Source organism: Vicugna pacos, chromosome 21, assembly GCF_048564905.1.
Source record: "Vicugna pacos chromosome 21, VicPac4, whole genome shotgun sequence".
Taxonomy (NCBI): Eukaryota; Metazoa; Chordata; class Mammalia; order Artiodactyla; family Camelidae; genus Vicugna; species Vicugna pacos.
In genome coordinates, this window is record NC_133007.1 from 28799459 (window position 1) to 28824941 (window position 25483).

At 49.0% G+C, this 25483-nt stretch overlaps 3 protein-coding genes, 1 long non-coding RNA gene and 1 other non-coding gene across 17 annotated transcripts in view; 3 read left to right on the forward strand and 2 right to left on the reverse strand.

Moving 5' to 3' along the window:
- OTUD7B (OTU deubiquitinase 7B) overlaps window positions 1-11788 on the forward strand; it is a 52795-nt gene extending 41007 nt beyond the window's left edge. For all 13 annotated transcript variants that reach the window (XM_072946703.1, XM_072946711.1, XM_072946700.1 and 10 more), the window contains 6 exons: window positions 223-335; window positions 1962-2089; window positions 2390-2539; window positions 3324-3438; window positions 4370-4454; window positions 5407-11788. In XM_072946703.1, the coding sequence (XP_072802804.1) occupies window positions 223-335; window positions 1962-2089; window positions 2390-2539; window positions 3324-3438; window positions 4370-4454; window positions 5407-6609 (1794 nt within the window). In that variant the 3' untranslated portion in view covers window positions 6610-11788. The remainder of the gene's footprint in view (window positions 1-222; window positions 336-1961; window positions 2090-2389; window positions 2540-3323; window positions 3439-4369; window positions 4455-5406) is intronic.
- LOC140688130 (uncharacterized) lies at window positions 1084-20915 on the reverse strand. The gene is made up of 6 exons (XR_012062894.1): window positions 20710-20915; window positions 17969-18136; window positions 12644-15922; window positions 12199-12259; window positions 4631-4882; window positions 1084-2181 (listed from the first exon to the last, which is right to left on the reverse strand). It is a non-coding gene; the product is annotated as an uncharacterized lncRNA (long non-coding RNA).
- TRNAA-AGC (transfer RNA alanine (anticodon AGC)) lies at window positions 3083-3155 on the reverse strand. The gene has a single exon. It is a non-coding gene; the product is annotated as a tRNA-Ala (tRNA).
- On the forward strand, window positions 12890-20325 carry MTMR11 (myotubularin related protein 11). The gene is given in 18 exon segments (XM_015250114.3): window positions 12890-13029; window positions 13386-13476; window positions 13875-13996; window positions 14229-14289; window positions 14457-14599; window positions 15057-15135; window positions 15265-15400; window positions 15626-15713; window positions 15870-15958; window positions 16044-16168; window positions 16627-16693; window positions 16926-16996; window positions 17512-17678; window positions 17991-18164; window positions 18427-18609; window positions 19037-19330; window positions 19659-19790; window positions 19792-20325. Coding segments are annotated over 18 exon segments (2142 nt in total). The 5' UTR covers window positions 12890-12963; the 3' UTR covers window positions 19846-20325.
- Window positions 20893-25380, forward strand: SF3B4 (splicing factor 3b subunit 4). The gene is made up of 6 exons (XM_006216919.3): window positions 20893-21244; window positions 21715-21843; window positions 22100-22642; window positions 22965-23171; window positions 24628-24801; window positions 24984-25380. Exons 1-6 carry the CDS (start codon window positions 21211-21213, stop codon window positions 25169-25171), a joined length of 1275 nt encoding a protein of 424 aa, XP_006216981.1. The 5' UTR covers window positions 20893-21210; the 3' UTR covers window positions 25172-25380.
- The last annotated feature ends 103 nt before the right edge of the window (window positions 25381-25483 follow it).

Here is a 25483-nt window from a genome sequence, read left to right on the forward strand (position 1 = left end):
GAAGCTAGACTGCAGTGGGTCAGAAAGGAGCGGGAAAAGGCCATAGACTCTTCTTTCAAGGCTCTTAACTATAAAAGGGAGAGAGATTTGACTTTGTAGTGCAAGTTGTACGCCAGGTGCTAAGAGAGTAGGGAGTGGGGTAACGTGAATGAGTTGGAATGGCTATTGTCTCTTGAATCTAGCCTCTAATTGCTTGCTGTCCCCTGCTCGTCTTTCACACAGTCAGGACTGGTATACACAGAGGATGAGTGGCAGAAGGAATGGAATGAGCTGATCAAGCTTGCCTCAAGTGAACCCCGCATGCATCTCGGAACCAACGGAGCCAATTGTGGTGGGTAAGTATGTCTAAGTGGAGGAGCAGGAAATTATCTTTGCTGAGTCCTCAGTGTCCAAAGAGCTCTGTGCTAACAGGATATTAGAGAGAGAGAAGCCATGGCAAGGGCACAGAACGGGGTGACAGTGTGGCATGTTCTAGGAACTACGGGCAGTTCAGTTACTGCCAGAATACAGAGTGCGTGGTGCACAATGATAGATGAGGCAGTGTAGACTTCTAGGGGCCACGCTAAGGTTTCTCTTGTACGATGCTATGGAATTAAAATTGTATTCTCTCCAGACTTTGGGAAACTGCAGGACAAATGACCTGGTTTCCTCAACAAATAAAGGCAAAGATAATAAAAAAGGAAAAGGATGCTTAAGAGACACATCAACCTGTTGGAATGTGTGGACATTTATAAGACAGTTGGGGAAATGTGAATGACGTCTATGTGTTTGATTACTGTTAAGTTTTTAACGTGTGATATTGATGATATTGTAGTTGTTTTAAAAAGGAGTTCTTTATTTTTTAGAGATAGAAACAAATATTCATGATGTAATGATATCTAGGATTTTCTTCAAAAATAATCTGGTGTGGTGGGAGCTGATCCCTAGGGAAATATATCGAGGTCTAGGTGAAACTAGATTGACCATGTGTTCATAATTGATGAGGCTGGGTGATGGATACATGAGAGGTAAGTATAATATTCTTTGTAGTTTTAGATATGTTTAAAATTTATAATTTTTCTATAGTAAAAAGTTAAAAATTATAACCTGTCCAAACTTTATTGTATATAAGAATAATCTGGGAGGATAGTTTAAAATGCACACTCTGGACCTGCACCCTAAGGAAGTCCAGTTGAGTTGGACAGAGGTAAGGCCCAGAAATCTGCATTTGTGGCAAGCATCGAGGGTTGAATAACATTGCTTTAGGGGGCAGGAAGCCACTGAATCGTGAGTATGCGGGTGACAGAAGCACTGCTGTATTTGGACACACTGAAGTAGTAATCTGGGAAGGAGGGGCCGTGGGTGTGAGGAGTGGTGGGTCGCAGATAGGCCAGAGGAGACAGGTGCAGGAGCCGCTTAAGAGAGGGACTTGGTCAAGCCAGGTGATTAACTGAAGATGAGACATAAAGGACAGTAAATACTTCAGGTTTCTGATCAGGCTGCGATGTAGACGGGTGAGGCTGTTCTTCAAGTAAGGGAACACAGAAGGAGGGATTTTTAGTTTCTTTTTTGGGAGGGGTAGGACATGATGCGTGTGGGGTGTGGGTGGTTGTGCTGGGTACAGTCAGCAGGATGAGGCTACACAGTTCTTGGGTGTTGAGCTGCTGGATGAAGAGAAGGGGAAGGTGGCTGAACATGATGGGTATGAAGAGAGGAATTACTTCCCAATTCCTGACGCTGCTTTATCCCCAGAGCCTTCACATTGCTTTTCTTGGATTCCTCATCTGTGAAATGGGAGTAGGAACAGCCATGGTAGCATAAGATAATCAGCTACGTCTATGGCAGCCTTAAGACTGGAAAAAACGGAAAGGCATTTCTTTTTTTCCTCTTTGCAGAACTGGTCTTCAGGGGTCTCTTGTTTTGTTTTCTTCCCTCCTCCTTCCACTGCACCCCTTCCACTCTCTCCCCTCCTGCAACTCTAGGGTGGAGAGTTCAGAAGAGCCTGTGTACGAGAGCCTAGAAGAATTCCACGTCTTCGTCCTTGCCCATGTGCTCAGGAGGCCCATAGTCGTCGTGGCAGACACCATGCTGAGGGACTCCGGAGGGGAAGGTGAGTCAGTCCTCACTCTACCCTGAGCATCCCTGTCTGCAGAGCCTTGGGCTAAGCACTGGGAGGAGGGCAGGAAAGGGGACATGTAGACCCTTGGGGAAAAAACAAGGTATAAGTTAGAACAATGCAAAATTCTCAAGAGATTCAGAGTGAAGCGGCTGGGGTTACTGAACGAGACTTCTAGGAAGGAATTATTACACGTGGGTTGGAATGAGAGAGCTCCAGGGGCAGAGTAGGGTGGGGCCGTGTCCTACTAGGCAAGAATATAACCTTAATAATCATCTCCATGGTTTCCTGCAGCATTTGCCCCTATTCCCTTTGGGGGAATCTATCTGCCCTTGGAGGCCCCAGCCAGCCAGTGTCACCGCTCCCCTCTGGTGCTCGCCTACGATCAGGCCCACTTTTCTGCACTGGTGTCCATGGAGCAGAAGGAGAATGCCAAGGAACAAGGTGTGGGATGCAGTGTCTGTGTCTCTGGTGTCTTTTGGTCTGCTTTATTTTCACTTGGAAGAACTGAAATGAGGCAGAGTGTAGGAGGAAAGAAGTGACATGGAAGCCCAGACAAGCATGTTGATACTGTTTTCCTCAGCTGTAAGATGATATACTGGGGTTTTAAAATTTTAAAAAATTGCGTTTGGGGAAAACGCAATAGCCTGTTTTCCCTGTTCCCTGCTCTGGAATAAAAAGCTTATATATTAAGGTCATAGAAGCTTCCAAATGAAGGTCTTAATATATTTGTCTTAATAATGACTTTAAATTCCCTGAATCTGCATTAACTGGCAAGAACATCATGGGTGCTGACTGGCCGGCTGGCTGACTGGTGGGAAGTTGTGGAGATCAGTGGCCTGAATTGTGTGCTGGTAGTAAGGGAAAACCTTCCTGTTAATTTTTATTTGTTTTCTTTTCTTTTTTTTAAATTTTGTTGTTTTGGGAGGAAACTAGGAACTTACTTATTTATTTATTTATTTTTATTTTAATGTATTTATTTTTTAATGGAGGTACTGGGGCTTGAACCCAGGACCTTGTGCATGCTAAGCACATGCTCTACCACTGAGCTATACCCTCCCCGTGCCTGTTAGTTTTTGATGCTGAGGTAATTCACGTGTAAGACTTGAGAAGTGGCTCTAGTTAGAGACCTTTGTTACGGTTCAGCCTTCTTTTTAGTGAAGTCAATCTGTGTTCAGTTGCCTTCCTCTCTCAAGAGATTCCTTGATCGTGTGTTTTTCCTCCCCAGCTGTGATCCCACTTACAGATTCAGAGCATAAGCTGCTGCCCTTGCACTTTGCTGTGGACCCTGGAAAGGGCTGGGAGTGGGGCAAAGATGACAATGACAATGTCCGATTGGCCAGGTGAGGCAGGCCTAGCCTTTCATCTGCTTTGTAGCTGTGGGCTTATCTCCCAGGGACTTTCCCCAGCCCGGAGGCAGAGACAGTCCCCTAACATCCCGGTGTCTCTGGGAAGGTGGAGAGGTGGGAGGCGGGCTGGGCAGCGGGACTCTGCAGCGCGCAGCTGCTGCTTCTCCCTGAGAAAGAGCCTGGAGTCCCGGGATCTCCTTACAACATGCAGGTGTTCTTGCAGGATCCCCAGACAGTGGTCAGAAAATCAAGATAATCAAATCACACTTCTTCTCCCAGCCCATGTAGAAGGGGTTTAAACAGTTGACCAAATAGTGTGCTCTGGATTTTGCCTTTCTGGAATTTAAACAGCAAGAATAATGTGTTCTCCCCTCCTGCCACCTGCCTCCCAGAAGTTGGTTTCCTCCTGCCTCCTCAGCTTCCTGTGAAGAGCTTATGAATATGAAAGCCCCTCCCTTACTGCTTACCTAGTGCCTCCTTCTTTGGGCTCTTGAAACTGATCCAACTGAGAGCCTTTGATTAAAAAAACCCAGAGTTTATGACTTTTTAAATAAGTTCTCACCTAATTGTCAGAAACTCCTTCCTTCCAAGTAATATTTACAACAAAACAACAACGGCTCCTGTTTAGTGTGTCCTATTTTCCAGACACTGTGCTGGGCCCTTTCCAAATATTATCTTAATCTTCACAATAGCCCTACAGGATAGATGTTACCCAGTGTCAACCCCAAGTGAGTTTCAGGAAGGTTGAAGTGAGTTGCTCAGAGTCATAAAGCTTAGTAATTGCTGGAGCTCTAATTCAAACCCGACCCTCTCTGAGGTCCCAGCTGGGTAGCCCTCTCCCAGCCTACCCCCAGCTGGATCATGCTCCTTGGCTTTCTAAAGGTCCCAGTACAAATTTAAATTCTCTTTCCCCTCCTTTTCCCAGTGTAATCCTGTCCCTAGAGGTCAAGCTGCATCTGCTGCATGGCTACATGAATGTCAGGTGGATCCCTGTGTCCTCAGACGCTCAGGTAAGGGCTTCTCCCCGCCCGCCCTTGCGTGTCCTCACTTTCCGTGTCGGGGGAACAAGGAGATGTGGTGGTCTCCTCCTGAGTCTCTGCCGAGCAGTGGCTTCTGATTCAGCAGGTTAGGAATAACTGGGAAATACCAGGTAAGTTCCAAGAGACACTTTTCCCTGACTTCCTACCTGTTAGTGCCCGTTGTATCTGCTCTCCAACCAAGCTCTGCTTTCTGACACTAAAACACCGTCGTCAAGAAAAGTCTGAGGTTGTCATTACTTTGCTCCAAGCCCTCTGCACATAGACCTCCGTGCTGGGGACCAGCGGAGACAGAATAGCTTAAAGAGCTCCTGATCTGGTAGGTTCTGATGGTGTCACTCTTAGCCGTTGAACAGGAACACGGGAGCAAAGGCAAACTGGTGGACTCCAGTGCTGAACGTCTAAAAGTTGAGGGGATGCAGAATGGTTAGACTTGGGGTGATTATTTAAGACTTCCTTGAGATTAATTCTGGGCAGAATTGGGCATAGAGGAACTTATAGTAAAGGACGTTCTAGTGTCTGTAGAATGTTCTCCCTCCTCACCCAGAAGCCATTTGTTTGGGTGGTTGCGCATTGTTCTGGAAGAGCAGTCAGCCTTTGTTTTGATATCTCCTTATTACAAAAGGGAGTGAAATTGCAGGAAGCGAGGTAAAAGTTACATATTAGATACATCTTACCCTGTCCCACGGGAGAGTTGACTGGAGTTGGGAAGGATAGTGTCCTCCTGGGGGACCCTTCTCCCATCATGACAGCAGCCCTTCTCTGGAACTAGGCAGTCACTCTGGGAAAGCATTCGCTACCACCCTCTTCCTCCTGGCTAAGTCCAGGGAGCCCTGTGAGCCAGATGGATGGGCTGGAGGTTCCTGGGGGCTTCCCCCAACCCAGACTGTGGGACAACTGTCAGCCATGCTCTTGTCTCTTCCAGGCGCCCCTGGCCCAGCCGGAGTCCCCCACAGCCTCGGCTGGAGATGAGCCCCGGTCCACTCCTGAGTCTGGGGAATCAGACAAGGAGTCAGTTGGCAGCAGTTCTGCCAGCAACGAGGGCAGCAAGCGGAAAGAGAAGTCGAAGCGAGATCGGGAAAAGGACAAGAAGAGAGCAGATTCTGTGGCTAACAAGCTGGGCAGCTTTGGCAAAACCTTGGGCAGCAAGCTCAAGAAGAACATGGGGGGCCTGATGCACAGCAAGGCTTCTAAGCCCGGTGGGGCGGGGGCGGGGGCTAGCGGTGGCACCGAGACGCTGGAGAAGAAGAAGAAGAACTCACTGAAGAGCTGGAAGGGCGGCAAGGAGGAGGCAGCTGGGGATGGGCCTGTATCCGAGAAGCCCACGTCTGAGTCTGTTGGTAATGGAGGGAGCAAGTATAGCCAGGAGGTGATGCAAAGCCTGAGCATTCTGAGGACTGCGATGCAAGGGGAGGGGAAGTTTATTTTTGTTGGAACCCTGAAGATGGGTCACCGTCACCAGTATCAGGAGGAGATGATCCAGCGCTACCTTTCTGATGCTGAGGAAAGATTCCTGGCAGAGCAGAAGCAGAAGGAGGCAGAGAGGAAGATCATGAATGGAGGGGTAGGGAGTGGGCCTCCTCCAGCCAAAAAGCCAGAGCCAGATGGTGGGGAGGAGCTGCTGGCTGCCCCTCCAGCAGAGTCCAAGGCAGTGGCATTTTCCACTGGCTACCCTGGTGGCTTTACTATCCCTCGGCCTTCGGGGGGTGGAGTCCACTGCCAGGAACCCCGGAGGCAGTTGGCAGGGGGGCCGTGTGGGGGGAGCCTACCACCATATGCCACCTTCCCCAGACAGTGCCCTCCTGGGCGACCCCACCCCAATCAGGACAGCATCCCTTCTCTGGAGCCAGGCAGTCACTCCAAGGATGGCGTTCACAGGGGTGCCTTGTTACCACCCCATTTCCGCGTGGCTGATTCCTATAGCAATGGCTACAGAGAGCCCCCTGAGCCAGACGGATGGGCTGGAGGTCCCCGGGGGCTCCCCCCAACCCAGACCAAATGCAAACAACCGAACTGCAGCTTCTATGGACACCCTGAGACAAACAACTTCTGCTCCTGCTGTTACAGGGAAGAGCTGAGGAGAAGGGAGCGTGAACCGGCTGGGGAGCTGCTGGTGCACAGGTTCTGAATGGGGACGCCTCTGTGGGCAAGGGGGCTACACAGAGTTAAGCTCAACTAATTGGCTCATAAGACCCAGCCCCATGTTGATGGGGCAAATGCAGTCGTGTGTGGGAGCCTGGCTAGAGACTTTTAAGTGTGTATACTCTGGGGAGCTGCCAGGCTGGCAAGAGCAGGCCAGGGCTGGATGGTGCCTTGAGGGCTGCACTGGTCCTCTGCCGATCTTGACATGAAGGGACTGAGGAAGTACACGGGGGGAAGGATGGTAATTCTGTGTCATAACCCCTCGAGTCCATCCCAGGACCTAAGAGAAAGTCGTCAGGGGGGAGGGGGAAGCTTTGGTGTGTGGGGGTGGGGAGATGGGTAGACGTGTTGGGGAGGAACAGGCAAAGGAGGTTCTCAGTCAATAAAAGAAAAAACAGACCAAAGTTCTTTCAGGTTGGAAAAAAGCACATGGTGGTGGAGTTGGGAATGTGGAGGGAAACTGGGAAATTAGACAGATTTGCTATTGACTTGAATTAAAGCGGAAACTTAGGGTTGGATGAATTCTTCCTCCTGCAGGGTCTGGAAAGACAAGGCAATAATGTGTGCTCATGGGTGCTTATTAGGAGGGGGATAGCTTGAATCAGGTTAGTAAGATGGGAAAGGGAGGAACTTAAAAGGGGAATCTTTCCTCTTAAATTTTATGTCCTTCTGAACAGCCATCTGTCATCTGTTCTAGTTTGAGAGATGGCCGACTGAGTGCCCCCTGTCTTTTCCTCGTCCTTTTTGAGGGCTGAGCTCAGCTAAGAAGGTTGGGGGATTTTTAAGAATTTAATTTTATTAAAAAAAAAAAGTTCCCTCTGGGGAAGGGAAGAGAGTGGTGAGAAGAGCAGCTGTGCGTGTTTAATTTTCTCCAGGTGAATTGATGCAGAGGTGATCTTTTTTTAACTACTTAGCAATAACCACACCTTAGGGTTTGAGGACGCCTTGGGAGGGGTGTAGGAGGACAGACTTTTAGCCAGACTGTTGGAAACAAAACCAAAAACCTAAATAGAGCACTACCATCCTCTGCTGCTGCGTTTCTGTAGAAAGCAACTTATTTTTTGGACTTTTTTTTTTAAAGGAAAAGGAACAAAAAGACCCCAGCAAGCAAAAACATTTTTAAAAATGATTTTTTTTTTCCTATTTAAGTGATTCTTTCTCCTTTCTCTCTACTTTTGGAGAATGAACTTAACATCCCGGCTTCTTTTGTTAAGCCATAGCTGACCTTAATCTGTGGTTAGTTTATTAAAATAATAAAAAATACTTTGTAAGCAGAGATATTTTTTATAATAGGACTGATGTTGAAACTTGGGGTGGGGGCTGGGGGCAATTTATAAAAAGGTAGTTAGAGAAATATATTTTAGTGAACTGTAACCACAGATCACAGACTACTCCCAATGAGCTGATCTGTTTTTGGACTTCCCCCTTTCCCTGACCCGTCCCTTCTCCCCAGGAGATGGGAGTGGGCCTGTGGACACAGCACGGGGAGCTCCTTTGCATTTTGCACAAAGCCCAAGCCTGGACAGCCTGTGCTCTGGCCAGCACCATTTCTAAGAGCTTTAAACTGGAGGACCTGTCCTGGGCCAATTTTCCCTTTTCTTTAAATTTTTTTTCCTGGGGGGAAAAAATCAACTATGCAATTGTATACACTCCTAGGTGCATGTGAAGAAGGGGAATAAGTGTGCTTAAGTGTCCAGAGTGTTAACTGGGGCTACTGTTCTGTATTTGGATTTCTCCTTTGAGGTATGTACTCATAACCCATCCTGTGGAATGCAGTCCCCACATCGGATCCAGGGCAGACCTGGGCTGGGTGTGTGTGCTGGGGGAGCTCATGTTTGCCACGTGTTGCTTCTGCCCAGTAAGGAAAGTTGTCATCCCACCTCCCCGCCTCGGTGACAAAGCCAGCCAAGACTGTCCTGTCCATTGGAACTGCTCAGTTTAGAGTTTCCTTTCTCCTCAACAAACTTGAAAGTCACTTATTTTCTAAACCCGATTGTTGATTTAATCGCTTCCTGTGGCTATGAATTTTTAGGCTTTTATTTGAAAATAGACTGGTGTTAAGGAAGCAGCAAGGTCAAAGGAGACAGGTTCCAAAGGAGGGTACTTATATATTTCTGGGCAGGGCTGGGACTCATGAGACAAGGGCTCCCCTCAGGTTCAAAACTTAAGGGGGTACTGAAAAACTCAGTAATCAAGATAATGCTGTTTTAATGCAGTGTTTTTAAAAATGATTGCAAAAAACACCCATAATGAACAAAATATCAAAGTCTTAAGACAGGATCCAACAGGACTGGGATAAGGGTAAAGAAAAGAAAAGCTGAATTGAGAAAGTAGGGGGTTGAATCTTGTCTTTATTTAAAATTTTGATACTTTGTTCATTGTGGATTTTTTTTACGTTAGTTTCGATTTTCAAAAAATACTGCATTAAAATAGTATCTTGGTTACTGGGGTTTTGTGCACCCCTTAAATTTTGTGCCCTAAGCGAGTGCCTTGCTCACCTCACCTTGTTTCTGGGGTTATAACAACACCTTATGAAGTTCTATCACCTAACATGCACCCAAACAACAGGTGGCTCAAACTCACACCTTGAATTTGCTCAGCTCTCCTAGATTGCCCAGAGGCATCCATCTGTATCATAGGATTTTGGCCTGGACCAATAGGAACGGAAACAGACCAGGAGTTTTCCCAGAGAATAAAACCAGGAAAGTTTTGATTCTCCACTGGACTGCTGTGTTTGGATATGATCTGTTGTTAGATTTTAGTTAATACTTTTGTTTTTAAAAACTGAGGACAAATGAACAAAACCGGAAGCCTTGTGTCATGTTTGTTTTTGTTTGATTTATAAAGTAACCAATCCCAATTCCTTTTGACTTCTTTTCAAATAAAAAAGGTGGAAATTCTGCGGGTGGCCTAGGGGTGAGTATGGTAAAATGGGGCTTTATTTAGGCCCTATAGCTTTTTATTAAGAAATATATATATATATATATATTTTTTTTTTTTAATTTGGGAAGGTAACTATTGAGGCATCTTAAAAAAAACTTCATTCTAAAGAAGAGGGACCCTGAGTCAGTGGATGTTTTTCCGTAGGGATGAGTAAAGTCTGTTTTGTTTTACTCTTTGACAGGGTTGTGGCATGGGAGGGTGGTGAAAAAATTATGCCTGGGAAATTAAAACAGAACCTGGTTGGTTTGTGGTATTGGGGGAGGATGAGGAGGTGGAAGAGGAGAGCTTATAGAGTTACTGTGCTGGGGAGAAGGGAGGATGGGTACGTGATGTGCACTCAGTGAGCCACAACTCCTTAGTTAAGGAGGGGTGTGTGGGTGAAGAGGGAGGCAGACCCCATAGCCCTAGCTGAGGGGTGGTACCATCTCTCAGGCTGAAATAAGTGCACTTAGTTTCTTTAATCCAGGGCATTGGGATACCTACTGGGGTTTTTACTGGAGAGGGGAGATTTTCAGGGTTCTTAACTTTTCCCCTTTTGACTTAAGACAGTGCTCCCCCTCCACCCTCCACCCCACTGACGGAGCAGGTCTACTAGAGGTTAGGCCTCCACATTCCTCCCTTAATCTGTGCTGGTTTTATTGAGAGTTACAAGATTTAACCAAACGTCGTCCCCTCATACTGGATTCTACCAACAAGATAAAAGAATATATGAAGTGGTTTTTTTTGTTTTGTTTTTTAAGATTCAGTCTCTCTTCTGAGTGCAGATGGTGTTAAACTCAGTGCTGTACAGGGCCTGGAGGGAAGCACCCTCCCTCTCCCTTTGGCTCAGTTTCTTCTCAAGTGAAACTAAAGCTCACAGGCCAATAAAGCATGTTAGCAGACTCTACTGTACATTTGGGAGCTGATACTGAGCTGGTTCTGAATGACTTATGAGGACCTAGCTTTTGTTGTTCTTACTACTTTCTAAACAACGACATGTCTTAAGGGTCCAGTCACATTTTTTTTGTTCCCAATAAAGGAGATTCAAAGGTGACTGTCCCTGAGTTACTCAAACACCTCTGGACTCTGACCTCTTCTTTCTCCTAGGAGTCAGTGCCCCAGACACACAGCCACAGGTGAGAAGACAGAATTAGAAGCCCCTTCCTGGCCTGGAATCACTTGCACCCCAGGTTTTTCTAATTTCCTTTTCCCTCCAGGCCCTTCAACTGTAGATCCAGTGAGGCATACCGGCAGTCTGTCTCTCTCACTGTGTTGATACCGGGTCTGCAAATCAGTGTTTTGCCCCCTGTATTTAAGCTGATTAACAAAATATGACATTCCCCATTTAGACTTCCTCCATGCCACCTCCCTCCGCTGGCCACGTGGGTGAGGGGTGGTAGCAAACAGAACTGGAAGCTGGCTGGGGTGGGGAGGACCTTGGCCTCTTTCTGTGCTTATAACTGGATCTGTGACTCATGTTGTGAGTCACTCAGCTCCACCTCCTTCCTCTAGCTGCCCCTCCCAGCAGCCTTCACTCCTGGCACAAACCTGCAACCAGACCAGGATTCTGAAAATGGAAAAATCTGACACAGCCTCTTGTCTATCCACCCTTCCTTTCATCCGTTAACCTCCACTGGGTGTGTGTAGGGCGGTGAGAGGTGGCCCTCCTGTTACTTAACCCCCAGCTGCTACCCACTTTGCACTCCTGGTTAGGTGCTGATCCAAGTCTCCCTTTTTTTCTGCCTCTGACTCCCCCATTCCCCGGATGTTTTTCCCTTCTGTATCTCTGCTGCTCCTACACCTCAAAGTATTAAAGAACACTTTTGAGTGAAGGGTGGAGGCGGGAAGAAAAGTGGATAATGGATTTTTAAATTGTGGTACACACCTCTTCCTATTGCCACAGACCTTGGGAAGAATTTTCTTCCCCCATGTGACTGAGGCCCATAAAATGCAGGTGGGGGTGGGGGAGCGTGGTAGCTTTTAGGGTTTCTAGAATCAGGCTTCTGGGCCACGTTCCTAGCAGGTGTATGCTTCTTTGTTCCAGATCAACTCCCTGTCTCACAATATTTTCACTATTTCCATAGTTGCAGCCAAGACAGGGAACTTTTAAAGCTGAGGCCGGAAGGGTGTGTGTGCTGGGAGGAGAAAGTTGAGTGTCACTTTGGAAAACTGGGGCCCCCACCTAAGGACTGCTGCCTCTGTACAGACTCAAAATCAATAAAACCGCAGCTCATTAACTCTTACTTCGTATTTTATTTCCTGACTTGATCATACCTAAAAGTAGATATTTGCATTCCTACTCCCAGTCACCGACAGCTACAGTTCCTTTCCTTCCCTCCTGGTGCCTCCTCACCCCTCTTTGCTTCTTGGGTTGCCCTCCTCACCCACCTTTGCTTCTTGGGGTGCAGTTTGCAGGGTGGGGGAATGGGATTGTTGCACTGAGCAGAGGTTTCCAGCCCTCAGCTTTCAAAGTCCTTAACATGAATCATTAATTTGGAGATCTTGTGTCTGGGCTGGAGGGAGAGCTCTGGTACCTGGAGTGGGCTCTAGTTTCCGCTTGGTTGGTGTGTGTATGTGTGTTTGATGGATTAAGCGGTAAGATATTTTCCTGGGGCCTCCCACCCCCGCCCCCAGAGCTTGCATGTAAACACACCTGTACCTGTGTCTGCATCCCACAGGTATTTCCATTCCTCTCCTTACTTTTCCACGGCACCCTGCAGGATATACGGAAACACTTTAACTCGCCCCCACTCCCCAGTTTTTGGGCCTCCCCAGGCAAAAATTCCCTGAGGGCCAATTTCCATTTATTTCTTCCCAACCACTTTTGTTAGGTCTGTCGGGGAGGCCTGAACTACTTTTACATTCCTCCTACCCCCTCCCCACCCCACCCCCTTTTTAGAAGACGTAAAAAAAGCCCAGCTTCCCAGGGAAGCCAACTCTGAGAGAGCCCTGAGAAATGGCCCAAATGACTCCAGTTTAGCACTTAGCATTACTGCTCCCCTTGGTCTTCAATGATCATGAACAGGCAGAGACCAGGATCTGGGATTGGGGTAGAGAAGGGGATCTGGGTATTATCTCAGTTCCCCATTTCCCCTCACCTTTCTCAGGCTCCACTTCCTCTCCACTTTTCCAAAATTGTGTGCATTCTCCTTTAAGGGGCTGGGCATCTCTCCCGCCCTCTCCAGAGTCGACTGAAGTTTCCAGAGGAGCCTTCTCTAGCAGGCTGGACACACCTTTTGAAAGACCCCAACTTGTGCTCTGTGCACCTCAAATGCTCCTTTTCCTTGAATCCTCCCCTTGCCCCTCTCCCTGACTTCCCTCCTCTCAACTACAGGATTCAGTCTCTCTCCCCGAGAGGCTTGAGCATCCTCGAGGCTTCCCACCCTTGACCGCTCCGTAACCGGATGGAGCCAGAGAAATGTGGTGGGGGGGCCGGGGCCAGAGTTTCAACATCGCCCCCCAGAAGGAGGAGCCAGAGATGGGGGTAAGGAGAAGCAACTTGGGCTTGTGGGAGGAGGGCATTAGCAAGACTGTGTGAGTGGGGATGATGTGGAGGCGGAAAAGGGAAGAAAAGGATCTAGAAGAGAAGGAGGAGGGTGTGTCTCGTCGACCTCGGTTGAGGGAGCTTGGTCTTTTTCACAGTCTCAAGTTCATCGTCTCATTATCCATTAACCAGCCCCTCCTTTTAGTACCTGCCAACCCTGGTCCTGAGCTCCCTGCAGCCACTGATCTCAGTTTCCCCTGAGAGTCTATGAGTGTAGGCCTTCAAAGGTGGCTGCTGAAGTAACCCCAGACCCCAGGATTGGAGAGGCACGGGGATTAACCCTACACCCTTTGCAGCTCTCTGGACCAAAGTCTGTCCAGGGGAGCGGGATGCCAGAGCCCGGGAGTCGTCAGCTTGGCAGTTGCCTGGCCTCTGGATGCCTCCCAGGTAATAATGCTCTTCCAATACTTCTGATCTCCAAAAGACTTCAAACTTCGCTACGGATGCCTCTATTCTCCTCCTGGCTTGAGGTGCTTCAGCCTGAGGCTTGCTCTCTTCTCTGTCCAGGGCTGGCTGGGAGCTTGGACCTTGATAGTCCCTCTGCTTCTTTGACCTCATTACTCCTGTTCTCATTTACTTATTCAATAAATATTTGAGTGCCTACTACGTGCCAGGAGCTTTCTAGGCTCTGGAGCAAAAGAATACACATCGTCTCCTAAGCTTTCATTCTAGTGAGGTTAGGGCAGGATCTTAATCTTCCCCCTTTAGATCCTCCTGTCTGAGAGGAGTGGATGTGTGGGCAGCATTGCAGACAGTCAGACCTGACTTCCCTCCTTGCCCTGCAGGGGAGCAGATCCTAGCATGGGCCCCAGGGGTGAGGAAGGGGCTGGAACCCGAACTGCCTGGAACTCTGATCTGCACCAACTTGAGGGTCACCTTCCAGCCCTGTGGATGGCAGCGGCGTCAGGTGAGATGGTAGGACAGAGGAAAGGACAGCCAGCAGGAGGTGGGTAAGAGAGGCCAGAAGATTTAGGCAAACATTACAGGAAGTGAGATAGTGAGAGTTATGCTTAAGGGCTGTCTTCTGTGAGTATCCGGGATGGTCCAGGGGGGCGACCTCTAGGGAGGTGAGGGCAGCTGAACTAGGGCAATGAATGAGGCTTCAGGTGCCGTCAGCATCAGTCACGTGCTTCTTCTAGGAGCCTCCCCTGAGCAGTGAGTATGACTTTTCCCTGGCCAACATTGGACGATTAGAGGCTGGTAAGTGTGGTGGTTTGGCAAGGGGGCTCCCTGGGGGTGTTGGAACCCCTCCTTACCCTTCTACTCTCAGAGGACGGCCTGAGTGGATGGAGTGGGATGGGCTGGATGAGTTCCTCCCAGAGGGACCCAGATCCAGCGTTACACTGCTCTCTCACTCTTGACTTCAGTGAATGGCCTGTCTCGAGTCCAGCTCCTCCGTCCAGGGTCCCTGCTTAAATTTATCCCTGAGGAGATTCTGATTCATGGCCGAGACTTCCGGCTACTCAGAGTTGGCTTTGAGGCTGGAGGACTAGAGCCTCAGGCCTTTCAGGTGAGAGGCCTCCAACCCAAGGACCCCCTTCCCCTTAGAACCTTGGGATCTTTTCCCTGGCAATGCCCAGTAGCCCCCGATCTCCCAAGATTCCTCTCATCCATCGCTCCTCAAGGAGAGGCTAAAATGACAGTGTAATGAGAGTATTATGAGAGCAAGGGCCTGAATTCTAGCCCAGCTCTGCCAATCATCAGGAGAGTAACTGCCGGCAAGTGTCTTCCTTTGACAAACAGGGAGGGCTGGATAAGATTATTCCTAAGATTCCTCCTGGAATGAACATCCTGTGATTCTGTGGTTCCAGATGTGTTCCCCATGGCCCGTGGAAGTGCCTTTTGTTGGGCACTGTCTTCACTGTTCTCTGCTGGTGGCAAAGACAGTGGAACCACACCTGAGCCCCATTTCCCTCTTTTCACTTCTTCAGTCTGAGCCAAAGGATGGGGTGTTCTTTCTTCCACAGGTGACCATGGCCATTGTCCAAGCCAGAGCTCGGAGCAGCCAAGCCCAGCAGTATGCAGGGATAACCCTGAGCAAGGCTGGTGAGCGAGGGTGCTTTAGGGTAAGGAAAGGGTAGAGTCTGAAAAAGCAGAGGCTGGCTGCAGACAAAAGAGCTGAGAAGCTGTCTCTGGCTCCTCTTTCTCCTCCTCTGTGCCTCCCTCCTGCTCTAGGCCGGAGTTCTGGCTCCAGGAAACCACCTATTCCCCTCCTGGAGACGTCAGAAGACTGGGAGACTGAGCGGAAAAAGCAGGGTGCCAGGGGCTGGAGGGTCAGCACTGTCAATGAGAGGTTCGACGTAGCCACCAGGTGACCCCTCCGTCCACCCCCACCCCTGCCGCCCTCCCAATCTTCCCCCAGTTCTCTGATGCTCTAAAACTAGGACTTCCCACAAGCTCCAGTCTCCGAGGACATCCACAAAGCTATCCCCCTTACCTCCGAGAGATCCCTTCCTAAGTAGCTTCCTTGTAAGAACAGCTTTGCGTTATAATGAGGTCACTGAGCCAAGCTGTGACATAACTCTCAATTTCACAGCCTCCCCCGTTACTTCTGGGTCCCTCACCGAACCCTGGACAGTGAGGTCAGGAAAGCGTTTGGCCACTTCCATCAGGGCCGTGGACCGGTCAGTGTGAGGGTCAGGGTAACGGGTGGGTATTAGAGGGTCATGGAGGTCAGGGGTCGATGTGGAGGGAGGGGATCCCCGTGAAGTCAGTGTGGGGGCAGGGGTAGGGTGAGGCTGGGTTTCTCCCGCGGTGATCCTTCTCTCATCCATGTGAAGCGCCTGTCCTGGCATCACCCTGGGGGCAGTGACCTTCTCCGCTGTGGCGGCTTCTATACAGCCAGCGACCCGAACAAGGAGGATATCAGGTGAGGGGAGGGCGGGTGAGAAGAATCAAGAGCTAAATGTTCAAGGCAGACACCTTCCCTTACTTTCTGACTCCCTCCCCTCCAGAGCAGTGGAGTCGATGCTCCAGGCTGGGCATTCGGACGTTGTCCTGGTAGACACTGCGGACGAGCTGCCTGGTCTCGCAGATGTCCAGCTTGCCCACCTGAGGCTGAGGGCCCTCTGCCTGCCTGGTGAGATGAATTTTGGCCCCTTACCCCGACCCCTAGGCCTGCTGATCATACCCTGCTTCACCCTCTTGCCTGCTATAGATGGTACCCCTTCAGGCCCATGATCCAGTTTTCTGCTCAACTCCCATCTCCCACAGACTCACTGATTTCTTGCCTTCCTGACCCCAACACATTCTTTTTTTTAAACGGCTTTCTTGAGATATAATTTATATACCATAAAACTTACCTCTCACCCATCTTAAGTGTGCAATTCCATGTATTCTATTGTATTTACAATGTGGTACAACCATCACCACAGCTTAATTGTAGAAACCTCATAGCCATCTACAGTTACTTCTCATTCCTATCCCGAGACCTACGCACCCACTACCCCACTGATTAGTAACCCTTCTTAACCCTGGATGCTGAATCCCCAGTTCTCCTGAGCTCTTTGCCCTCCTGACCCCTCTGCTCTCTCTCAGATTCATCTGTAGCTGAGGATAAATGGCTCTCAGCTCTGGAAGGAACACGATGGTTGGACTATGTCAGGTACTTCCTTTTTTTTTTAGCCACGATTTATAATTCAGCCCTTCCCATCCTTCTGTTAACTTGGATTCCTAAATGGTCTTCCATTAACTCTTCTCCTTGGTTTACCAAGAAGACTATTCTTCGTTGCTCCTTAGAAGGAGAAGAGAATCTGCTTCTATTGTTTCCCATGACCCCTCACTCCCTTCCTCTGGGCTTCTTGTTCCCCTCTCCTCTTCCTCCCCTGCCCCTCCAGGTCTTGTCTTCGAAAGGCCAGTGACATCTCGGTCTTAGTGACATCCAGGGTTCGTTCTGTAGTACTTCAAGGTGAGTTTCTTGGGCCAATCTATTCCATTCCTTGTCTTTTTCCTTTACTCACCTGACTGGATTCTGCTCAGGGAGGGAGACCTATAAAGCTTCCCTGTCCCCTTCCAGTGCTAGCATCCTCCTCTTGTTTTGCTAGGAACTACCCATCAGCACCAACTCATCCTTCAGTGCTACCTCTGCCTCCCCACTAAGACTGTGGTCCCTCACAGAAGGGTTCTCAGCTCTCTGCTCCTGCCCTTCCATCAGTGGATGGGGATTGGGGTTGAGGTGGAAGCTGGTTTGACATTTATGATTCTGCTTCCTACATGTGAAGCTGGGGATTTCTACCAAGTGGACTGTATGAAGTGAATCATTCAAGGTCTTTGTTTTCTCTTCATTTCTATGTGCCCTCTCAATCCTACCTACCCGAAACTTTCTCTCTCTGTGTCCCTCACTTATTCTTTCCTTTTCTCACTCTCTTCTGTCCTAGTTTCTTGGCCCTTCTTCTTTGTCCCTTCTCCCTCTTTATCACCCAGAGCGCGGTGATCGTGATTTCAATGGCCTCCTCTCTTCACTCGTCCAGCTGCTTTCAGCCCCTGAAGCCCGAACACTGCTCGGCTTCCAATCACTAGTGCAGCGAGAGTGGGTGGCAGCTGGACATCCCTTCTTGACCCGACTTGGGGGAACTGGGGCCAGTGAAGAGGTGAGAGTGTTTGGGAAGGGTATTGGGGTGGGGGGAGCAGGTATTACTAAAGAAGTAAGGAGACGAGAAAATTATATATTATAACCCATTGGAGGTGAATTAAGTCCAAAGGGTTCTGACGTTGGGCTGAGCTTGAAGGGAGACCCAGATGAGTGAATGACCACAACCCCCTACCACCCTTAACTGAGATTTCTGTTCCCTGACCTCCTTAGTGTCCCCTGGTCCCTGTGTCCCTCGTCCCCTGTCATTTTGTTATCCTCCCCATTTTGGTCCCCATAATCCCTTCCAACCTCTTAATTTCCATCTTCTCAGGCCCCAGTGTTTCTCCTTTTCCTTGATTGCGTCTGGCAGCTCCTCCAGCAGTTTCCAGCTGAGTTTGAGTTCTCTGAGTTTTTCCTTCTTGCTCTTCACGACAGCGTCAGGGTTCCTGACACCCTTACATTCTTGAGAGATACTCCCTGGGAGCGCGGAAAGCAGAGTGGACAGGTCAGTGACTTCCATTTTTGACTTGTCTTCCATGCCCCCCACACCCATTAAGAAGTACTCTTTGAAGTTCAGTTTTGATTATGAAAAGTGAGGTCTGTGGATGGGAGAGGGGGAAGTTGGTGCTCACTTTCAGGACTGGAGTGTTTCATTCTACATCTGATTCTTGGAGTAAGAGATGAAAATTTCATGATTTCTTTCTAGACCTGGGAGAAAATTTTTATATTTTTGTTTAACCATCCTTTTTCTTGTTTCCTCCATTCAGTTCAACACTTACACACAAGTCTACAATGCAGGGTACTCCCAGCCCCCAGCTGGGAACTCTGTTAACCTGCAGCTGTCTGTCTGGGACTGGAATTTACGCTACAGCAATGAACAGATACTACTATTCCATAATCCTGGCTATGACCCAGAACACTGCCCAGATTCCTGGCTCCCTAGACAACAGGTGAGGTGTTTAAGGTTCCTAAATTCCTTTGACTTTCTCATAGGCTCAAACTACTAGAATGGGGAGAAGAAAGACGCAGGGTCTGAGTTCCCCACTCCTCTTCTGTAGCTGTCACTTACAGTCCCTGACTGTCCCCAGGAAGACAGAAACCCTAGAAATCACAAGGGCATCTTTTCTGTCCTCCTCATTAGTCTTCCTGTCTCATGCACACATTTTTATGTTTCCCTAAAATCAACTTTTATCAGTCCTGAGGCCTAGTGTGACGCCTAGTGAGCAGAGTAGATAGAGTTCTCAGGGGAAGGCTTGTGGTTTGATCACTTATGCAGTGCTGAGTGGGTGGCAGATGGACATACTCCTTCCTGACAGTTTGGGGAAACTAGGGTCATCCGGTTTCTAGGTTGCCACTTGATTTCTCTTTCCCCCCCAGCCAAGCTTCATGGTTCCTGGACCCCCCAGTTCTGTGTGGCTCTTCTCCAGAGGGGCCCTGACCCCCCTGAATCAGCTTTGTCCTTGGCGGGACAGTCCTTCCCTACTGGCAGTCTCTTCTCGTTGGCTCCCTCGACCTGCTATCTCCTCTGAAAGCCTGGCTGATCAGGAGTGGGGGCTCCCCTCACATTGGGGAGCTTGCCCTTTACCCCCGGGGCTGCTGCTGCCTGGATATCTGGGACCCCAGATCAGGCTCTGGAGACGCTGCTACTTGAGGGGAAGGCCTGAGATCCAGGTGAGAAGGGAAGACAGGGACTGGGAGTGGGAAAATGGGTTTGACTGCTGAACAAGATGTTCTAGGAGAAACCAGATGTTTCCAGAAGCTGGAAAGGCAAAGAGCTGGGGTGGGGGTGAGGGTACTGGGAAGTGAGGTACCATTCCTGCTAGTATCAAAGTGGATAGGTTTGGGAGTGTGGGGAAACTGCTTACGGCTTATATCAAGTGTAATCTAGGGCTGAGTTGGAGGGGGAAAAGAATTAAAGATGCCAGAAGTCGTGGACAGATCTTAGAAGCTGACAGCAAGAGCTGCAATAATATTCCTCTGCCTCGCTTCACCTCCCCAGATGGGCCTCTCAGCTCCCACAATCTCTGACCTCCAGGATGAACTAGCCCATCTTCAGGAGTTATTAAAGAAATGGACAGCAAGAATATCTCCAGAGGGTCACTCCAAGAAAAGAGACCCAGATACCATTCTCTCCCAATCCCGTTGAAATTCCTGCCTTTCTCATGGGCAAGGGTCGTCTGGGGTGAGGAAGTTCTGTCTGATCCTCCCATTTTTTAATTCTGGTCTTACTGCCTCAGCTTTTATATGCCAGCCCTTAAGCTCACGGACTTTCCATTACAGATGGGTGGTGCTAACCTTATCCAACTCTTACCCTGGCCTGTTTTGTTCCTCAATATAGCTATATGGACAGCTTCTTGTGAGTTGAAGAATTAAACAAAAACAATCCAGAATATGACTGCCTCTTTTTTTTAGGGCAGTTCCAGCCCTTTTGGATACTGAGCTGGTGAATTGTGAGATGAGAGATACCCTTTATCAGCGCCAACAAGATGGCCTACAGACCTCCTTCCTCCTCCTCTTGCTGCTTCTTTAATTCCAATTTGTATTTCTTCCCTTACCGTTTTCTATGGGTATGGAGTGGATATGGGAGACACTCTCTCTTCCGATTGTGTATTTTTGTTGTGACATTCCTATTTAAAGAGTTCATTAAAGCCCAGTATTTATACACAGTGCTGGCATTGTTTCTTGTGTCTGAATAAAGAAAACTAGGTAGGAGAGTGGTGGGCAGAGGGTGGGTGTGACCCAGGAGAGGGAAGTGCCCACCGTATTACTGCTAAGGAAATAAGGGATAGGTCTGCTGAGGCCCTGCAGAATTTGCAGGCAAACTGGGTTCTTTCCCGTGCAGATGGGGCAAAAGCAGAGTGACATTGTTGCTGGGGCCGAGGTGCGCCCTGGAGGCTGAGACCGAGACCTCTGGGCTTCACTGTCAGTCACCCTTCAGCTTTGGTCACAGACCATCTCTTGAGCCTCGGGTTCCCCTCAGCCCCATGTGCAATGACGACTAGGCGAGCTCAGACATTCCGCAACCCCCTCCCTGAGGGAAAACGTAATACCTCAAAGCCCAGACCGGGGCTGTGAGGCCGCATCCACCCAAAACTCTGCGGGCCGAGGTGGACAGCTGTCTCCATGCCCGGGGGGAGCCCACGAGTCCTTAGGTTGAGGATTTCTTCCCCTTCCCTTCCTGGGAAACAAGGATACAAAATGTACGAAAAGTAAAGTTCTGTTCTCTTCGCTTCTGAATTTACATTTTTGGGAGCACTGGGATCCTTTAACGTCTAGCATTGCGTTAGGAGGGTCCGAGCATTTCCGTTCAGCCTTCCCGGCCCGGGCCGCTCACAGCCGTACACTTAGCGAAAGACCAATAACCGAAGAACGCCGTCACCCCGACCGCTTCAAGTCTCCGCGGGTCCTAAGATGTCCGCGGCCGCTTCCGGCTCCTCCCCTGCCGCGGCCCCGCCCACCGCCTCCACGTCCGCCTTCGCCCCGGAAGTGGAAGTAGTGACTGAGGTCAGAGGGCGGAACAGCTGCCTGGAGACGGCGGGAGCTCTATCGGCATGGCGGCCGGGCCGATCTCTGAGCGGAACCAGGGTGACTGGAGGGAACTACCCCGGAATGGGCCTAGGAGGCTTGGGGGGCCCCGACTAGGGCCAGCAGTGTTTCCGCCGGGGCGGGAGATTGGACCATCCTGGAGGGCGCGAGACCGGCTGTGATGCCGGCTGGGGACGGGGTGGATGGGTGCAGGCTGAGGCCTGTAGGTGTAAATCTATGTCCAATCTGTCGCCTTCCCACTCCAAAAAAGAAAAAAAAATTAAACTACAAAGAGAGTTTGCACCAGAATTCTAAGTTAGACTTAAGTCTGTTTTCTGTAAAGGAGGAGGTGTAAGTGTTTAACGTAATGTCATGTTTTGTTTTGTTTTTATTCCTCGCCTTCTCTTTGCTCCTATATCCCATCTCCACCCCTAATTTCCCTGCCTGGCTTTCATCTTAATGTTCCCATCACCTACTTCTTTCCTTTCATATTCTCATCCCTGCCCTGACCTCCTAATCCTGTCTTCCAGATGCCACTGTGTACGTGGGGGGCCTGGATGAGAAGGTTAGTGAACCGCTGCTGTGGGAGCTATTTCTCCAGGCAGGACCAGTAGTCAACACCCACATGCCAAAGGATAGAGTCACTGGTCAGCACCAAGGTGAGTACATGGCACGAAGTGCAATTATGTATATCGGGGGGACAGACTGCTTCTGGAGGGCCCCAGTGGTATTCATAACTTCTGGAATGAGCAAGCTTAAGATTTTTTTTTCTTAAGCCTAGCTCACAGTTTGTTTTTGGAACGATTTTCAGTTGAGTGAGATTATTATTTTTTGTTTTTTGTGCTATAGAAGGCGAATACCCCATTTTGAGTCACTTCACTAAAATTCTTAACCTCTTCTCTTCCACTTCCTCAGGCTATGGCTTTGTGGAATTCTTGAGTGAGGAAGATGCTGACTATGCCATTAAGATCATGAACATGATCAAACTCTATGGGAAGCCAATACGAGTGAACAAGGCATCAGCTCACAACAAAAACCTGGATGTGGGGGCCAACATTTTCATTGGGAACCTGGACCCAGAGATTGATGAGAAGTTGCTTTATGATACTTTTAGTGCTTTTGGGGTCATCTTACAAACCCCCAAGATTATGCGGGACCCTGACACAGGCAACTCCAAAGGTTATGCCTTTATTAATTTTGCTTCATTTGATGCTTCGGATGCAGCAATTGAGGCCATGAATGGGCAGTACCTCTGTAACCGCCCAATCACTGTGTCCTATGCCTTCAAGAAGGACTCTAAGGGTGAGCGCCATGGTTCAGCAGCTGAGCGACTTCTGGCAGCACAGAACCCGCTCTCCCAGGCTGACCGCCCTCATCAGCTGTTTGCAGATGCACCCCCTCCACCCTCTGCTCCCAATCCTGTGGTATCATCACTGGGGTCCGGGCTACCCCCACCAGGTAAAGCTTTTGATTCAAAATATGTTTTGGGCTTGGGGGTGAGGGTGGAACCAGGAAGAAGGAAAAAGAACCTGGAAAAGGGAGGCACTGAGTGAGTAGGTAATGAGAAAGGGATTGAGGAATGATGATGGTGGTGGGAAGAAAGCTGTCGAGTTTCCCCAGAAGGCTGAAGTTGCTTGAGTTGTCTAACATTGTTTCTGACTATAGAGGGTTGGGAGGAGGGGAAAGGAGCTCATCCTGCCTAGAGAGGCCAGGTTGGAACAAGCTCTCTAAAGACACTCTCTTCTCACTGTCATTAACTCTTTCTCCATTTTCTCTGTAGGGATGCCTCCTCCCGGCTCCTTCCCACCCCCAGTACCACCTCCTGGAGCACTTCCACCTGGGATACCCCCAGCCATGCCACCACCACCTATGCCTCCTGGGGCTGGAGGACATGGCCCCCCATCAGCCGGAACCCCAGGGGCTGGACATCCTGGACACGGACATTCACATCCTCACCCCTTTCCACCGGGTGGGATGCCACATCCAGGTGGGTGTTCTTTGCTGGAAAGGAGAGGGATGAGCTTGGTAGAGGAGACACACTGCTTTCCTTTGTCCTTCAGCTGTAATAGATAGCCCCCAGGTCCTCGTGTCTTTCAGACATTGTTTTATAAAAACAAACACTAAAAGCTTTACTCTGTGTACTTTAACAACTACCACCCTATCTTCCTTTCTTATTTAAGTTTTACCAAAGAGTAAACTATACTTGCTGTTTTTTGTTTCCTTAACTTTTACTTCCATTCTCTTCTTTGACTTCTACATTAGTGCCAGGTTGAGGGGACATCTCTGCTCCTTCTCTGGTTTGACCTTTGCTGTACTTGAAACTGGCCAGGTTCTCTTGTTTGAAAATCTTGTCTCTTTGGGTTTTTCTGGATTCTTCATCTATCTCTCTGACTCCTCAGTCTCAGCCACCTAAGTAGGCTCCCTTTTCTCTGCTTGTACTAGGGTTTTGTGTTTGGTTCTCTTTTCTGCATGATTCCATTATTCCTACACCTGTGCCTCCCAGGTCTGTGTCTCTGTTCTGTGGTTATTAACATCCCATACCCTTAATCTTCCTATTTAATGGACAGCTCCAGTTTTCTACCCTTTCCCTTCAAACTTACTCTTTCTCTAGTATTCTTTGTTTTTTGGTCTTGATTCAGAAATCTGGGAGCTATGTTTGACTGTTCCCTATCACCCCTTCTTAATACCAAGTCTCAATGTCTCTGGCCTCAGCCCAGCCACCAGTGCCCTAGTTCAGGCTCTCATGTCCTCACTATTTCACACCTAAGGTATTGTAGTAATTTCCTAACTGACACTTTGACTCCAGTTATCTCTACCTTTGATCAACTTTCACAGAGTGATTTTTCTAAAGTACACATGGTCACACACCCTTGCTCAGATTGTTCTGTTGCTCCCTTTCACCTACAGAGTAAAACCCAAACCTGGTACCATAGCATTCTAGGTTCTTCCTGACCTGCCTCCTGCCCCTGACCTGCTCCTGATCACCGGGTTACTGGGTTTCCTATAACATACTTTGCTGTTGGACACACCTGTGCTTTGCACATGCTAATCTTTTCTTTCTGAAATGTTCTATTCCCACTCTGTTGTCCACCTGAAAAGTTCTTACTCATCCTTTAGAATTAGGTCTTTGCTCAGACAGTATCTCTGTTACCTTTCCAAGTCCTGTCAACAGAATAATCACCCCACTTGTTACATACTTGTGCAGCACTGTTACAGGGCCTGAGCCGTGGAAGGGCCGGGGAGGTGGGAGGGGTTGATTGGGTAGTTGGTTGTTTTGTTTCCTGGAATGGAGTCAAGGAAAGGGGTCCTTTTTGTCAGACTTATTTTCCAGTCTCTTCTTTCTGATGTTACTTCTTTCTCCATTTTCTTCTCTTCTTTGCTCATTTTCTTTGTCCTCTTGTCTAACTTTTTGTCTCCTTTTTGTGTCTGTTTTGTCCTCATAGGAATGTCTCAGATGCAGCTGGCCCACCATGGCCCTCATGGCTTAGGACACCCTCATGCCGGGCCCCCTGGCTCTGGGGGACAGCCACCGCCCCGACCACCACCTGGAATGCCTCATCCTGGACCTCCTCCAATGGGCATGCCCCCCCGAGGGCCTCCGTTTGGATCTCCCATGGGTGAGTAGGCCCTGGCCACCTCCCTCATCCTGACACATCTTATTCTTACAGCTTCTTGTGTCACACCTCCATCCCCTGCGCTTTCTTACACTTCTTTTCACTGTCTCTCTGTCTATCGTCTCCCTCCGTTGTCCCGATGTGAACTCATTTGTTTTTAGTAAGTTTTCCTTCTCTCCCTGCAGGCCACCCAGGTCCTATGCCTCCGCATGGTATGCGTGGACCTCCTCCACTGATGCCCCCACACGGGTACACTGGCCCACCTCGGCCTCCACCGTACGGCTACCAGCGAGGGCCCCTCCCTCCACCCAGACCCACTCCCCGGCCTCCAGTTCCCCCTCGAGGCCCTCTTCGAGGCCCTCTTCCTCAGTGATTTCTCATTGTCTTTCCTCCTGTTATATTCTCCCAATAGCTTTTCACGTCCTTGGACCAATCAGAGTTGCTGTAGTTCTCGGGGCTAAGGCACTAATCCCTCTCAGACCTGCTTTGTAAGTGTAACTTTTTTCACAGGAGGTTTTTTCCCCCTATGTTGGTCCTAAGTGTTTTACAAGTGCGGAGAAAATAAACTAAACTTGTTTATTCTTTGTGGTGTTTTCCTTGGTAAGGTGACTTTTTCTCTAAGAAGAGATGTCAGTATATTGGGAGAAGAGTGGTAAGGTAGAGTGAAGGTGTTTGTTCCACGTTT

What these genes read in the sequence shown, in the direction of transcription:
- SF3B4 (XM_006216919.3), top strand. Translation starts at nt 21,211, where the DNA reads ATGGCGGCCGGGCCGATCTCTGAGCGGAACCAGG. An exon ending in GATCTCTGAGCGGAACCAGG is followed by an intron (nt 21,245 to 21,714) that starts GTGACTGGAGGG and finishes CCTGTCTTCCAG; the next exon opens with ATGCCACTGTGTACGTGGGG. An exon ending in TCCGTTTGGATCTCCCATGG is followed by an intron (nt 24,802 to 24,983) that starts GTGAGTAGGCCC and finishes CTCTCCCTGCAG; the next exon opens with GCCACCCAGGTCCTATGCCT.